General features: G+C 42.7%; 1 protein-coding gene across 1 annotated transcript in view; it reads right to left on the bottom strand.

The window, feature by feature from the left end:
• The window catches only part of LOC138975478 (DNA excision repair protein ERCC-6-like), a 60,224-nt gene that overhangs the window by 36,028 nt on the left and 8,637 nt on the right, over nucleotides 1-15,559 (bottom strand). Inside the window, exons 6-13 of the mRNA XM_070348172.1 lie at nucleotides 14,539-14,664; nucleotides 13,402-13,494; nucleotides 12,730-12,896; nucleotides 11,353-11,458; nucleotides 9,858-9,973; nucleotides 7,542-7,755; nucleotides 6,771-6,884; nucleotides 601-649 (exon numbers count right to left, since the gene is read on the bottom strand). Coding sequence (XP_070204273.1) covers nucleotides 601-649; nucleotides 6,771-6,884; nucleotides 7,542-7,755; nucleotides 9,858-9,973; nucleotides 11,353-11,458; nucleotides 12,730-12,896; nucleotides 13,402-13,494; nucleotides 14,539-14,664 — 985 coding nt within the window. The remainder of the gene's footprint in view (nucleotides 1-600; nucleotides 650-6,770; nucleotides 6,885-7,541; nucleotides 7,756-9,857; nucleotides 9,974-11,352; nucleotides 11,459-12,729; nucleotides 12,897-13,401; nucleotides 13,495-14,538; nucleotides 14,665-15,559) is intronic.

Raw genomic sequence — 15,559 nt, 5'->3', positions numbered from 1 at the left:
CAATTCCTTTTACTAAGCACCTTACACTAATGGATGAAAAGAGTCTGAGTTACAGGTTGCTATCATGTGTGTACTTCTAGGTTCAGTTTCTATTATTCCAAGTTTCTAAGTTCTGATAGAAAGAGGAAAAGACATGTGCGGAACGTGACAGGGCCTCAAATAGGAAATGATACATTTTAGAAAGCCATCTTTTTTCTTCCACTCTTTTTCTCAACTTTTTTCCCTTGCAAGTGTCACAAGAAAATGTAAAAGCTGATCAGATAATGATATCACTGACATTGCCCAGCGAAAGAAGATCTATCAAAGTACTGTTGTACAGTATGCCATTTTTATTAAAATTGGTTTAATTTAAATATGTGAAATGTTAAACTTGTGGGGTCCTGATTTGGCCTATATGGTCTGCTGGACCCAAAAAGCAACAACTAATTAACTAACTGACTAATACATGTATGTCATTTCTCCATTTGATTTCCAGAATTTGTTGTCAGTTACTAAAAAAATGTGTTGCAACAAACAAGCCACTTTAAGTCAAATGAAGTCCTGCTTTTTATAACCTTGAATTAAAATATAATAGAAGCATTTTGAAAAGCCTGCACTCACAGATAATGACTCTGTCAGCCGCTGTCAGTGTCAAGCCGACTCCTCCGACCTGAAAAGAAAGACAACTTTTATTCAATGACAAAAACAACCAGGATCAAGGTCATATCATCATTCCAGTTCTGTCATTGGATTGATGTAAATTCTTCTCACATTTAATGCTCGTTGGGAGGGTTGGTGTCACACAACACAAGCAAACATACCCACAAACACAGGACAGTTTCACTTTCTCCTTAGGGAATAATCAGAAGACAGTTCTTGTCAAATGCTGATAGTTCAGTTGGTTTAAACAGCATTTTATTTAGATACATAAATATAAAGCCATGGAATGTATGATGTCATAAAGGAGCACAAGATGAATTTATAAATGTGCTCTTAGAAACAAAAGAATAATGTGGCTGACAATATTTTAAATCAAAAATTTTAGTAATAAATTTTCATTTGATTAATATACTTACCCAACTCACATATAGCAATTAACTCTAGTTCAGTGCTGGTAACGCTGTACGCATCCCCTTGGTAACAAGGGAAGCCCCTCTAAAAAAAGAGTGACCAATACCCATAAGGCCATATTAATACATACTTCCGACTTCCGTATGCGCGCGCATACGCCGCCATATGCATCATTCCAAACGAAGCCCAACTCACTCCCCTTTTTTAGAAATCCACCCCCCACAGCGGGGAGGCGGGAGGGAATAAACGATGTGAGTTGGGTAAGTATATTAATCAAATGAAAATTTATTACTAAAATTTTTAATTAAATTACATATCTTACCCAACTCACATATAGCAGATTGCTACTATAGGTGGAGGGCACTTAACCCAATCAGGAATTGAGAATCTGTCCTGCCGCTAACAGAGCAGGTAACCCAGAAACACATCCTATCTCAATGCATAGGCATCTCTGAGATAAACACCAATGAAAAACCTTTCAATAAAGCCAGCAAGCCGACTCAAGAACTCAGTTCTGCCAGGAGACCAAATTGAAGAACAGCTAGAGTGGAAGCCCAATCTCTTGCCCCGTGAGGCCTAGCTGTAGTAAAGGGCAAAACTGCCCTGACATCCCCTGCCTGACTCTGCCACCATACATAAACTTGTCTAACTATGGTGGAGACCCAATTGGCTAACACTACTCTCGAGATGTCTTTAAAGCGCACCATAACGAGTGAGATAAAAAGAAGTTCCTGAGATTCCGATCTAGTGTGCAGAGTCCTTAACGGAAAACTGTGGAGGGCTATAACCGTACAAAAATGTACATCAGAATCTCCAAGAGCCATAAAAATGCTCAAGAAAGGAATAAAGAGTCCGTGCTGTTCGAAGGGGGAGGACTGACTGACTGCCCCCCCCCCCCCCTGTCTACTGCCACCACTTGAAGGCAAACCTGAACACTGTGGCAGTCCATCTAGGCAAGGTTGACCTCAACAAGTCATTACCCCTACCAAAGTTGAAAGACATTCTTTCTTCCTTTATATAAATTAATCAGTGTTTAACGTCGTATATAACCGTTCAAGGTTAAAGGGCGACGAAGCAGAAAGATAAGAACAAGAGCCCTTAGATTTAATGATCTCAAGCAAACCGTGCAAGTCAGAAAAAATCTTCAAAACTCGAACAGACCAAAAGGCTAAATATGGCTCTAGGGGAGCCAAAATAGTGATTAAGATTTGAACGGTGAATCAAAGTTGGTAACTCCAGATTCCGCTTATATGCCAGAAAACCCAAAAGAAACCTAAGTGCCATAGATCAGTCTTTCTCCGAAAATCTGTCTATAGCAAAATTAGCAGAAAAAACACTTACTCCCACTTCTCACAGAAGCTACCCAAGTAAGCATGGCCGATTTCCGTGTTGATCAGCAAGGCTAGTTAAGTAAAAGAGTCAAAGAATCCAATCACAAAAACCCTAAAACTAGGAGCAAAGTCCAAGAAAGGACTGAAGATCAGCTTTCAGCGAGCCTAAAGTAGGCCCTCTTAAACTTGCTGGTTAAAAGCCACCAAGAGAAAAATAAGCACCGAGCTGTCTCAGTAAAACTGATATCACATAATGTCTTAAACAAAGACGTGGGAGAAAAAGAACGGAAAGCCAAAATAGGTGGCTCGCCACCTTCATTGTACCGAGAGAAGAGGAGTTCTATCCGTTAAAACAAAAGCCATCTGTTCCAAGCCAGACAACAAGACAAGTACCAGTCCAGAGTTGACGGGCAGAAGAGCCCGAGCAACTCAAAAATATCCTTACAGTAGACACCCGTGAGAAACGAGTGTGAGCAAAACCGGAGCCCTCTTGCCAGCCTAACGAGGTCTGGCAACCCAGAAAGAACGGGCCCAAACTGTGCGACCGGCAGGCCGCTCAAAGTAAAACAAGAGTAAAAATCTCCATGCCCGGCAGTCGGGCGACGAAGATAAGCAAAAGGCGATAGTACCAAAAGGCAAAAACTCATAATTAGAAATTTCTCCCATTCCCCCGAAGGAACAAAAACACGTGGTCAAAGAGAGTCTGCTCCAAGTGGCCATTTGGCCGACAGACTTAGAGAGTCCGGCCAGACATAGAGACTCTCATGAAGGTACTTCGCTGCTAAAAAGATCTCGTGATGGTAAAACCACCAAAACCTCTCATGCTCCGTGAGGACGCGATAGGGAGTGAGAGACCCCCTTTTCTTGATGAGAAAAGCCCCCTGTGGAGTTGTCTGCTTGAAACAACACATGTTCCAACCCTTTGTTCTATTGCTTAACGCCCAACAGACCACAAAGGGTCCTATCAAAGCTGAGAAGCCTTAGACATCTAATGTGTTCCAGCCCTGCACTCCCAGTTACACCTGGAGTAAAGGATTTCTATCAAGGGCCGCTTGCACAATCTCCAAGAGATCCAAAAACGGCTCAACAAACGTATGACTTAGAAAAAAGATCAGAACCCTGAAGCTCTGAAATACCAAACGAACCATGAAAGAGAACCAAAAGGGAGGCACCCGTGTCTCCCCCCACAAAGAGGGAAACCTAATCCCCCCCAGCCGCTGTGTTAAACACAAAGGCGAAAGAAGAGTGATGCCGAGAACTAACTTCCAGTTGACATAACTGCCACAAGTGTGAAAGAAAGCGTGCTTTTGTGTGCCTACCAACACCCACCGCTAACTTGCCTCAGGGGGAAGAAAGGTGGATATTAGACACAGAACCCTGCCACGAACGCGAGGGTAAGGAGACAAAAGATAAAGTCGAGAACGGCGAGCCTGAAGCCTTTATTTGAAAACAATAAAAAGCCAAGGCCTGCCGTGCGCTTTCCTTCTGCAGTGAGCTTTTAAGATAGAGAAGAATCCCTGTGCATAGAAGCGAACTCACAAAGAGGAACCTTCAAGAAAAGAAGAGATTAAAGTCTCGCCAAAAGAACAAACCTTTTTGAAAGAGACCTACACCCAGGCTAAAAGCAAAGCTACATCCTTCGTATCCGCGTCCTGACGGAACACAAAAATATCCAGATAGGACGTAACCGCGCACGAGAGAGCGCAGAAACAAGATTTGTTAAAAAGCGGTAAATGTAAAGGAGTGCGGCCATAATGAAACATAGCCAGGAGATCCTTGTTCTGACAGAGAGACAGTCACTCCTTGCTATTAACATCCAGACGGATGTTCGCCAATTCCGGGGAACCCGGTGGCGGTTCCGTAGAAAAAGCAAACGAATAAACTACGTTCTTAAGCTTGGAGTAAACCGAAGCCTACGGATAGCGATCAGCGCGTGACGCGCTGCTTGAGCAGATGACGCAAGCTAAAGCCCCGCCGCCGCAGGAGCTAAGCCGAGCGTTGCCCACAAAGGAAGTGGTAACAAAGGAGCCTCGATTGTGAAAAAACAAATTTCACAAGCCCAAACGACCCCAACAGAGAATCCAAGAAAATAACGTTCTAAGATTCCCTTAAAAATCTGAGGTCAGCTGAAAAATGCGCAAAACGCGGCAAAGCTGAAGTAAGAGCATCCCCCTGAGATGCCAACAAAGGCAGAGATGGGGCAAAAGCATCGATTGAGTTCGCAAATTGATCCTAAGAAGGAGCAAGACACGCCAAAAAAGATGGAGGAGAAAAGGCAGATGACAATGCTACCGCTAACCCTACAGGGAAAAAGCGCGTAGTAACCTCTGCCATCCATGTAAACAAAGATGGCAGCTTCGCTGAAAGTCAACAAAGAGGCGTCTCCATCTGCCCCAGAAGTTTAGTCTTCCCAATCCTCATCATCCTGTACAGTGGTATTCTAACCATCTACAAAAGGATGAGAGCCGGAACCAATCCCGAAAAAGCAACACTTGCCAAAAGGGAAAGGTTTGGAACAAATTTCCCAAAAGCCGGAACTCCGAAAGGATATTCCATCCACCTGCCTCATACCAGCTGAAAGCCTGGAAAAGGAAGTGGATTTAGCCTGAGTAACAGCAGAGGAACCGCAACAACGGAACCGAAAGCCGAAGACTGATGAGCGCCAACTACCAACACCACAGTGTTAACGGCAGAAGGCTAAACCATCCTGAAACCGGAAGCCACAGCCGCAAAAGCGTTAGCAAAATCGGCCACGGATTGGCAAATATCAGAACCAACCGGATGCCTAAACATGCACCAGAAGATCCTATTGTACCTTGAAGCCGCTTAAGCCCCCAGTGCCACTGCACTTGACAGCCTAAACGGCAATTTGAATTCAGTGCAACCACCTCTGCGGAAGCACCGTCTTCTGAACAGCCGACTGGCACTCCCGTGCCCTCCGGAAGCTGACCCCCTGCTTGACTCCCATAGTCAAACAAAGAGCCAGCTATACTGTTCTCTTCCTGCCCCCCGGGCGGAAGCGGAAGACGCACACCCTTACCACATTCTAAAGAAGCGGGTGGTTGCGCAAATCTTCCGTTCGCTCTCCAAGGTTCCTAACCGCCACCGACCTGCTGCCAATGCAGTCAGAGCCAGCCTCAGCTTCGGAACTTTCACCCACAAAGCCAGAGCCCGGAGTTACTTTCTCTTGGAGACGCTCTACCCTTTCCCCGGAGAACCCGGGTACTTGGGTAGAAAACATACCTTTAAACTGGTGTGAACCACCGGGAACCGGAACACAGGCCACAAGCGAAGGCGTGGTCCCATCATCCCATTCCGCATGAACATCGGCCTGAGACACAGTAGCAGACGGCTCAGGCGAACGTTGGCAAGAGACGAAACCCCCGTCACACCGGAAGCGAACGCATCTCCGCCCGCGTGGAAGCGATCTCCCCCGCCAAGGAAGAAACCTGTGAACTTAAAGAGAGCAACAATGTCGCCACGTCCGCAGACGCACGACCGGGAAACACATAAACCAAGGAAGCCTAAGCGGGCTTATCCACAGGAGAAACCTTGTCTAAAGGTTTAGCCGTCAAAAACGGAGTAGAAGGCATGACGACCAAAACATCGATATTTTTTGCAAAGACAGTACATGAACCGAAACACAAGCCTGTCCGGAAGCCTTTGCTTTCCCAGGTGTTTACTTTGTCGGCGGAGAAACAGCAGTTACTCGTTTAGACAACTGCCGCTTCTTGGCGTTAACCGCCATGACCAAAAACAACTCACGAAAAATTTTGTAAACAAGAAAATTTCACAAGTTCAATTTAAGGTCAAAAACGCCCACAAACACAAGCAAAAAACAGAAAGATCTCACCTCAACATGAAGAGACGATAAGACAAGCAAGAAGATACCAAGAGGTAAGTGACCAAGTCCGTAGACGAAGTGACAGATGGCTGAACACAGCCAGAGCGTACAAAAACACGACCAGTCCCACTGCTCGCTGAGTATGGAATGATGCATATGGCGGCGTATGCGCGCGCATACGGAAGTCGGAAGTATGTATTAATATGGCCTTATGGGTATTGGTCACTCTTTTTTTAGAGGGGCTTCCCTTGTTACCAAGGGGATGCGTACAGCGTTACCAGCACTGAACTAGAGTTAATTGCTATATGTGAGTTGGGTAAGATATGTAATTTAATGCATGATTTAACCAATCAAATCAACAGCAACGACAACAAAGACTAGTTCAGTTCTGCTACATAAATTTGTTTAGTACAAATACAAATTAATATTTGTCTGCATTATCACTCATTAACATTATTGAGCACAGATTTCAGACACCACATGTGTCTGCCAACTGTAGATCCTTGAAATATGACAATTAGCTGGTCAAGTAGTTCAAAAGTTACCTGCGTGGTGAGCAGAAAGACGGAGTACGAGGCGTTCCTCTGAAACTTCTGCACCAGCTCATCTCTCTCCACCACTCCCTTGACTGTACCGTCCAATCTCATCACTTTGTGGCCCTGTTGCACAAATAATGTTTACCTTTAACAATGCAACACAGTTCAAACTTATACATAGATTGACACAAATAGACAGGTTCAACTGTTTCTTTATTGGTCTAAAACATCAGTGTTGTTCCTAGGCACAGAGAACAAGAGGTCAATTTGGACCTGGGTTAAAAAGAAATTCTGTCAAAATGTCCTGGCTACAAAACATGCTGTGTAAGAAGACATCCTACATGTCAAAGTTATTGCACATTCGGCCTGTCATGTGTACTTTTGTGTGCCTATGTGTTCTGAGGGTGTGTTTTTATGTGATGTTATACATGAGCCTTAAGTAAAATTGCGGTTTGTTACATTCAGACAATAAAGTTTTATTGAATTGAATTAAATTGAATTGAATAATACACCAGATCAAATAAGTATGCATAAACGGAGGCCAGAGAACAACACTGCAATATAACATACATGTGACAGTCATTAATCATCATCAAAATTCATTACACTGTATGTCACATGCCGTCATTCCATTCTTTCCATAAGCTTACCATCCCGAAGAAGGCAGTAACGTGCCGAAATATTGATTATAGATATAAACGTACCTAACCTGGTTACTGGTGTGTTTTCTTTTTATTTAAACGTGACAGTCACTGAGAGCCAGCCTCCTCCAAGGCTTACCCTGTTGCGCAAGACTTTTTGCATGATGTCCAACATTTTGCGTGACTGGGAGAAGATGAGTGTGCGATGGCCCTCCTCGCGCAGTCGGTCGACCAGTGTGACCAACACACACATCTTGCCGGCTTCTCCCACCAGCACAGAGTCCTCGATCGCTTCGATCTTCGTCACAGCGCTTTCCATGGAGCTGGGTAGGTCCAGTTCATCTTCTCCCATTCTGTTGAGAACAAAGAGAGACCCTTTTAACACAGGTTTTCTCCTTGACTAAAAGGGGAACGAAGATACTTGGTAACTTTCTTCGTCTTCTCCCATTCTGTTGAGAACAAAAAGAGACCCTTTCAGCACAGGTTTTCTCCTTGACTAAAAGAGGAAAGATACTTGGTAACTTTCTTCGTCTTCTCCCATTCTTTTGGGAACAAAGAAAGACCCTTTCAACACAGATTATCTCCTTGACTAAAAGAGGAAAGATACTTGGTAACTTTCTTCGTCTTCTCCCATTCTTTTGGGAACAAAGAAAGACCCTTTCAACACAGATTATCTCCTTGACTAAAAGAGGAAAGATACTTGGTAACTTTCTTCGTCTTCTCCCATTCTTTTGGGAACAAAGAAAGACCCTTTCAACACAGATTATCTCCTTGACTAAAAGAGGAAAGATACTTGGTAACTTTCTTCGTCTTCTCCCATTCTTTTGGGAACAAAGAAAGACCCTTTCAACACAGATTATCTCCTTGACTAAAAGGGGAACGAAGATACTTGGTAACTTTCTTCGTCTTCTCCCATTCTTTTGGGAACAAAGAAAGACCCTTTCAACACAGATTATCTCCTTGACTAAAAGAGGAAAGATACTTGGTAACTTTCTTCGTCTTCTCCCATTCTTTTGGGAACAAAGAAAGACCCTTTCAACACAGATTATCTCCTTGACTAAAAGAGGAAAGATACTTGGTAACTTTCTTCGTCTTCTCCCATTCTTTTGGGAACAAAGAGAGACTCTTTCAATACAGGTTTTTCTCCTTGACTAAAAGGGGAAAGAAGATACTTTCCTGGTCTTCTCTCATTCGGTTGAGAATAACAATAAAGACTTTTCAGCCGAAGTTCAACATTGATACTGCCAAGGGGAAAGATGATTATGGGCAGGTCTTGTTCCTTATCTCCCATTGTGTTTAAAAAATTGAAAAACACAAATGACAGTCTTCTCAATTTCGTGGTGTTTGTGATAGCTACTGAGACAGGAACTGCATATTAGATAATTTAGATTTGAGTGTTGTCTAGGCAATCAGCTACCAAAGTAAATAATCACAACTGCACTTTCAGCTCACAGTCAAATGAATTTAACAGGCAGCCACAACAAAAGCATGAGCATATGTTGACATAATGTAATCACACTAGCTGTGGTAAAGGTAACAAGCACTGTGTCTTTAAAGCTACTAGACCTTGATATTTAAAAGTCCCTCTCTTTCAGTCCCTGTCTAATTATCTCCCCCTGACCCAGTGACGCTAAGGTCTGCCGTTAGGATCGCCGCTGTACTGTTGTAGCTGGTGGTTGTGTCAAAATGCCGGTCCCTGATTCCTTGATCGTTTGAACGGGTACGCACGAGAATCATACTGATAGCGTGGGCTACATCAGACCAGGTGTGATTTTCGTAGTGAAAGGACGGTCGTGATTTTGGATTTGTGTTGTTTAACTTTTGATTGAACGATGACTGTGTTGCCGTGTTAATGCAGGGAGTGTAGCTGAGCCATTATAACGTTTATTTTGGCGAAGGATGTATTCGAGGAGTGTTTAAAACAAACTTTAATGTGTGTTGGAAGAAGCGTTTGACAGCTAGTTTTGTGTCAGCAATGTGACCAGTTTTCGTCGAGAGGACAATTTTTGTGACGAGTTGTGTAGACGTGTGCGGCTGCATATTGAGGAGTGATCGAACTACACTGCCTTCTGGTATAAGATAAACTAAAAGTCATGTTACTGCAACCCCTGACTTGAAATCTCTATTGAATGCTTCCTGTCATCCCCCTACCACTCCCACCCCTTTCACATAAAAAAAACCCACAAATTTCTGTAATAACCAAAACGAATGTTTGGCAAAAAGAACATAGCGTCCATGGGAAACACAATTAGAAGACAAATGTTTACTCTGTGTATATGCCCTTGAAGTCAGTCTATGTCTGACTTTTGTAAATGTAAATTATTTAGTGTCACATCTTAATTTGCCTTGAAAACTATCTCCAGCCCCAGATTGCACAGAATCGAATTTTATAGATTATCTTTCTTTCACCCAATCCCCATGCCAGAAAACAATCTTTTTTGTTTGCGATACAGACTCGTGTCCATCCATGCCCAGCTGGTGGCAGGCCCTGAGAGACAGGAGGCGGGGGTGGTCACAGATCTTCTTCAGCACGTTCAGCGCCACCAGGGGCGACTTGCTCGACATCAGCAACTGCACAAAATAATAGGGGCAGGCATGATGCATAGAGTAAGCAAGGAAAATGTAGTATGTGTAAACAATGACAGTGTCATTCCCACCACAACACACCCCATGTCTATTCAACAAATCCGCCTATCTACCCTAAAACTGGCTTTGTATGATGACGATGAAGATGACCACTCTTATCATCAAAGTTACAGAACTTGTCGCGTTAAGATGCACGAAGCCCATAGGGACTGTTTATATTGAAATCTGCGACAAAAATATGAATGGTTGTTTCAACACACTGCATCTTTAAGTGAAGAGGAAACTTTCACACACAAAAATGTAGGGGGAAGCTGTTTAAATTCCTGTAATGTTATTGTAAAACAAGTCGCGTAAGGCGAAAATACAACATTTAGTCAAGCTCAGTCGAACTCACAGAATGAAACTGAACGCATTGCATTTTTTCCGCAAGACCGTACAATCGTAGCATCGTCTGTCCACCGCTCGTGGCAAAGGCAGTGAAATTAACAATCCAGAAAAGCGCGGTAGCGGTTCCGCTGAGGAGGATAGCACGCTTTATTTCTATATCTCTATTCTTTTTAACTCTCTGAAAGTGTTTTTAATCCAAACATATCATATCTATATGTTTTTGGAATCAGGAACGGACAAGGAATAAGATGAAATTGTTTTTAAATTGATTTCGGAAATTTAATTTTAATCATAATTTTTATATTTTTAATTTTCAGAGCTTGCTTTTAATCCGAATATAATATATTTATATGTTTTTGAAATCAGAAAATGATGAAGAATACGATAAACGTAATGTTGGATCGTTTTATATAAAAATAATTTTAATTACAACTTTCAGATTTTTAATGACCAAAGTCATTAATTAATTTTTAAGCCTCCAAGCTGAAATGCAATACCAAAGTCCGGCCTTCGTCGAAGATTGCTTGGCCAAAATTTCAATCAATTTGATTGAAAATTGAGGGTGTGACAGTGCCGCCTCAACTTTTACAAAATGCCGAATATGACGTCATCAAAGACATTTATCGAAAAAATGAAAAAAACGTCTGGGGATATCATACCCAGGAACTCTCATGAAAAATTTCATAAAGATCAGTCCAGTAGTTTACTCTGAATCGCTCTACACACACACACACACACACACACACACACACACACACACACACACACACACACACACACACACACACACATACACCACAACCCTCGTCTTGATTCCCCCCTCTATGTTAAAACATTTAGTCAAAACTTGACTAAATGTAAAAAAGAGATAACAAAGGCTGAGGAGAAAATTATTAGTTACTTATAGTGTGATCTCAAAAATGGCCCTTTCAAACCATGGGTTTCCACCAAGAAACCCAAATTTGGTGCCCACTGACCTCTTTGACGCTGTCCAGCTCCAGGAAATCTCTGTAGATGTTGAGCTGTGTGTCGGAAAGAAACAACCACACCACAAAGTCATTCTTGAAGGTCATGACCGGCATCCTGTTGAACAGAAATGCAATGCTCCGTTATTACATTGCTTGAGAGAAGTCCCAAATTACAAAATTTTTCTTAAAACTCATGACCAGGATTCTGTTGAACATGTGGTCAAAACTCAATTAATGTATAGCTCCATTAGAGAAACTTTGACATTGAGATTCCTATGGCAGTGTTTGTTCCTTGGCTTTATCTTCTTTTGCAATTTGCCACAATGGACATAATGTTGACAATTATCAGACATTTCCACCTGTCTTTATTGTCAGATATCTGTCAGTTCCCGACAGTTCCCTTTAAGCTATGCTAATAGACAATAACCACTGGCATCTTCTTCTTCTGCGTTCGTGGGCTGAAACTCCCCCGTACACCCGTTTTTTTGCACGAGTGGATTTTTACGTGTATGACCGTTTTTACCCCGCCATTTAGGCAGCCATACGCCGCTTTCGAAGGAAGCATTTTTGTGCTTCTATAACCCACCGCACTCTGACATGGATTACAGGATCTTTACCGTGCGCACTTGGTCTTGTGCTTGCGTGTGCACACAAAGGGGGATAAGCCACTAGCAGGTCTGCACATAAGTTGACCCGGGAGATCGGAAAAATCTCCCCACTAAACCCCCGCGGCCGGGATTCGAACTCAAGACCTTCCGATTAAGAGGCCGACGTCTTACCACCCCGCCACAGCGCCCGTCACTGGCACCAATTACTCTGTTTCATAGATCTGAGGACACTCCTTCAAGTTCTAACATCGCTGTAAATTTCACAAGAAAAACGATCCTTAAACGGTGTAAACATTAGGGTTCTCATAACAGACCGAGGCCAAATAACTGTCAATAAATGTGGAAGCAAAGTTAGCAATATCCATTCATCCTTCATCAAAACAAAATCTAAGAAACAAAGGGTAGTTCGCGTTGTCAATATAGACAACAACAACAACAAGTGTTGCAGAATGTACGAAGGGCTGAAATGAACAAATGTGACCCTCCACCACGAAATGAGTCGCATGTCACCTTTGCATGATTTTCTTATTTTTTACATTTTCCTTAAGAGTTTTTTATGCTCTATCCAGTGGTGAAACCCGTTTTAGAAAAGAGCGAAAACTGTTTGAGTTATAAGCCTGTGACTAAGGTGACCCTCACGCTGTTACCATACACTCTCCGGACTTATATCAAGTCTAGCGCAGAACCGCGCGAGGTGACATGCGACTCATTTCGTGGTGGAGGGTCACAAATGACGATTCCTTAAATGAAGTGAAAAAAAAAACCCACGAAAACATACTTTATGGATTTGAAGGGAGCATTGCCGTCTTTGCCGGCTTTCTTCTCGTCTTCTTTCACAGAGGCCTTGGTGCGTCGCAGGAAGTAGGGGTCCATGATTTTCTTCAAGCTCTGCGCCATCTCCATGCCCAGACGCTTCTCCCCTGCTGTTGCATCACGCTCACGCGCCTGGACAATTGGAACCCCCCTTTTAAGACCTCCAAAAATCTTACAAAATCAGGTCTTAAAAACTGGGCTAAATGTAAAAAGGAGGACGTCTTAAAATGGAGGTAAATTTACAGAGGTTATGAACAGAGTCTGAAAAAGCAAGGTCTTAAAAGGGAGGAAGTCTTAAATTGGGGGGTCTTAAAAAGGGGGTTCCACTGTATTTAGCGCAGAGAAGCAGGTTACCAAATCATTTGACAATGAATTACGGGTGCATATAGGGTATACACTTTTTTGTGTGAAATGAATTTTGTTTTGAAAGTTATTAAATTAAATTTGCAAGCAGTCATACTTATCACTTTATGTTTCCTTGGACAGATTTTTCACCTTGAAACAATGATGTAATCACTTGATATGACGTATGATGGGGGAACCAGTTTCTAAAACAGACAGGATTCGTACATGTCAGGAGATACTGGTTTTGAAAATGACAAGGACAATCACAGAAACGAAGTATTGGTTTACAAACCCTGATGATTGGATTATCAAACTCCTGTTTGAAAGTCCTGAGGGTTCCCAGCAGTGTCCCCTGATGCACATAGTCAAACAGGGTCCATAGTTCCTGAAGAGAAAAATACATCAAAACCATGGTTACTCCAGCAGAGACGTTCTTCTTCTTCTTCTTCTGCGTTCGTGGGCTGAAACTCCCACGTACACTCGTGTTTTTTACACGAGTGGAATTTTACGTGTATGACCGTTTTTTACCCCGCCATTTAGGCAGCCATACGCCGTTTTCGGAGGAAGCATGCTGGGTATTTTTGTGTTTCTATAACCCACCGAACTCTGACATGGATTACAGGATCTTTTTTGTGCGCACTTGGTCTTGTGCTTGCGTGTACACACGGGGGTGTTCGGACACCGAGGAGAGTCTGCACACAAAGTTGACTCTGAGAAATAAATCTCTCGCCGAACGTGGGGACGAACTCACGCTGACAGCGGCCAACTGGATACAAATCCAGCGCGCTACCGACTGAGCTACATCCCCGCCCGCAGAGACGTTCAATAGCAATTTAAACTTTTGCTTATAAGGTAAGGTCATCCTATCCACAATCCACCAAATAGGATCCCGGACAACGTTTATTTCTTCAAAATAAAGGCCCTTTTCATAGTGACCACCATCTATAATGATTCTTGGTCTCTCCTGTGGGTGCTCATTATCAACAGGTTCAACTGTATCAATTACAAAAAATATCAAATGCAGTGTGACCTGAAAATCTCTCCAAGACAACTACATTAAAATAAAATACTGTCAACAAGCTTAAACACTTAGGAATATTGTTAGGATCTATTTTTGTCTGCAACGATGTGGAAATGATCATGAAAGTTTCAGCAATTTTCAGAAATGTAAGGCAGTGCTTTCTTGCACCTTGAAAAAAGTTTAGCAGCTCTTCCAAATTTACCAACAAGTTTGTGGCGATTTGAAGGAAGTTTAAACATTCGGCCTACAGCTGACGCCAAACAACATTCCGGGACACTTACCATCCTGAACTCAGGCCAAATGAGTTACTTCCCTTCGGGTCTCATTTATCCCTGACAGGATGCCTTGGTTTTTTTCTGTGGGTAAGAAATCAATGGGTAACTACAGCCAGAAGTAAAATCAACTAACCCTGAGATTGTTCTGAATGGGTGTACCAGTCAGAATGATCCTGTGCTTAGCAGCGACACCATGAATGGCTTTGGTTGTCTTACTTGGGTTCTTGATTTTGTGACCTTCATCAAGAATGACGTAGTCCTGCACATACACACATGTATGCAAAATAGATAAAGGAATAATTTTTCAATCAGAAAAGAAAGAAAGTAAAGAAAGAAAAATAAATAATGTTCAAAAATCAATTAGGAAAAAATATACAATTAATTCATTGATGGATACAGCTTTCTTTCTTTATTTGGTGTTTAACGTCGTTTTCAACCACGAAGGTTATATCGCGACGGGGAAAGGGGGGAGATGGGATAGAGCCACTTGTCAATTGTTTCTTGTTCACAAAAGCACTAATCAAAAATTTGCTCCAGGGGCTTGCAACGTAGTACAATGTATTACCTTACTGGGAGAATGCAAGTTTCCAGTACAAAGGACTTAACATTTCTTACATACTGCTTGACTAAAATCTTTACAAAAATGGACTATATTCTATACAAGAAACATTTAACAAGGGTAAAAAGAGAAACAGAATCCGTTAGTCGCCTCTTACGACATACTGGGGAGCATCGGGTAAATTCTTCCCCCTAACCCGCGGGGGGTGGCAGCAGAGTGGGAGAAGGCTCTCTGACCATGCAGTTTGTGACTAAAAGAAGATAGACGGAATATTTTAGTGTCTACAGAAGAGCGGAGGGATCGTGAGGGTGTATAGAGTGTGAACAGGTCAGACAGGTAGGATGGGGCTGAGACAGATATTATTTTGTAGCAGATACAGCAGCACTTACATTGGATTCTCAGCTCTACAGGGAGCCAATGACGTTTCTTAAGCAAGGGGGAACAGGACTGGGACTGAGGGGATTTGCAGACAAGCCGGGCTGCAGAATTTTGAACGCGCTGCAAAGGATGGATGACAGACTGAGGACAGCCAATGAGAACAGAATTTCCGTAGTCTAATCGAGAAAGAATGTAGGAGGAAACAAGGGTCTTGTGG

Source organism: Littorina saxatilis, linkage group LG9 (genome assembly GCF_037325665.1).
Source record: "Littorina saxatilis isolate snail1 linkage group LG9, US_GU_Lsax_2.0, whole genome shotgun sequence".
Lineage (NCBI taxonomy): Eukaryota > Metazoa > Mollusca > Gastropoda > Littorinimorpha > Littorinidae > Littorina > Littorina saxatilis.
Note: the sequence above shows the minus strand (reverse complement) of the source record. Positions and strands in the feature narration are given on the sequence as shown.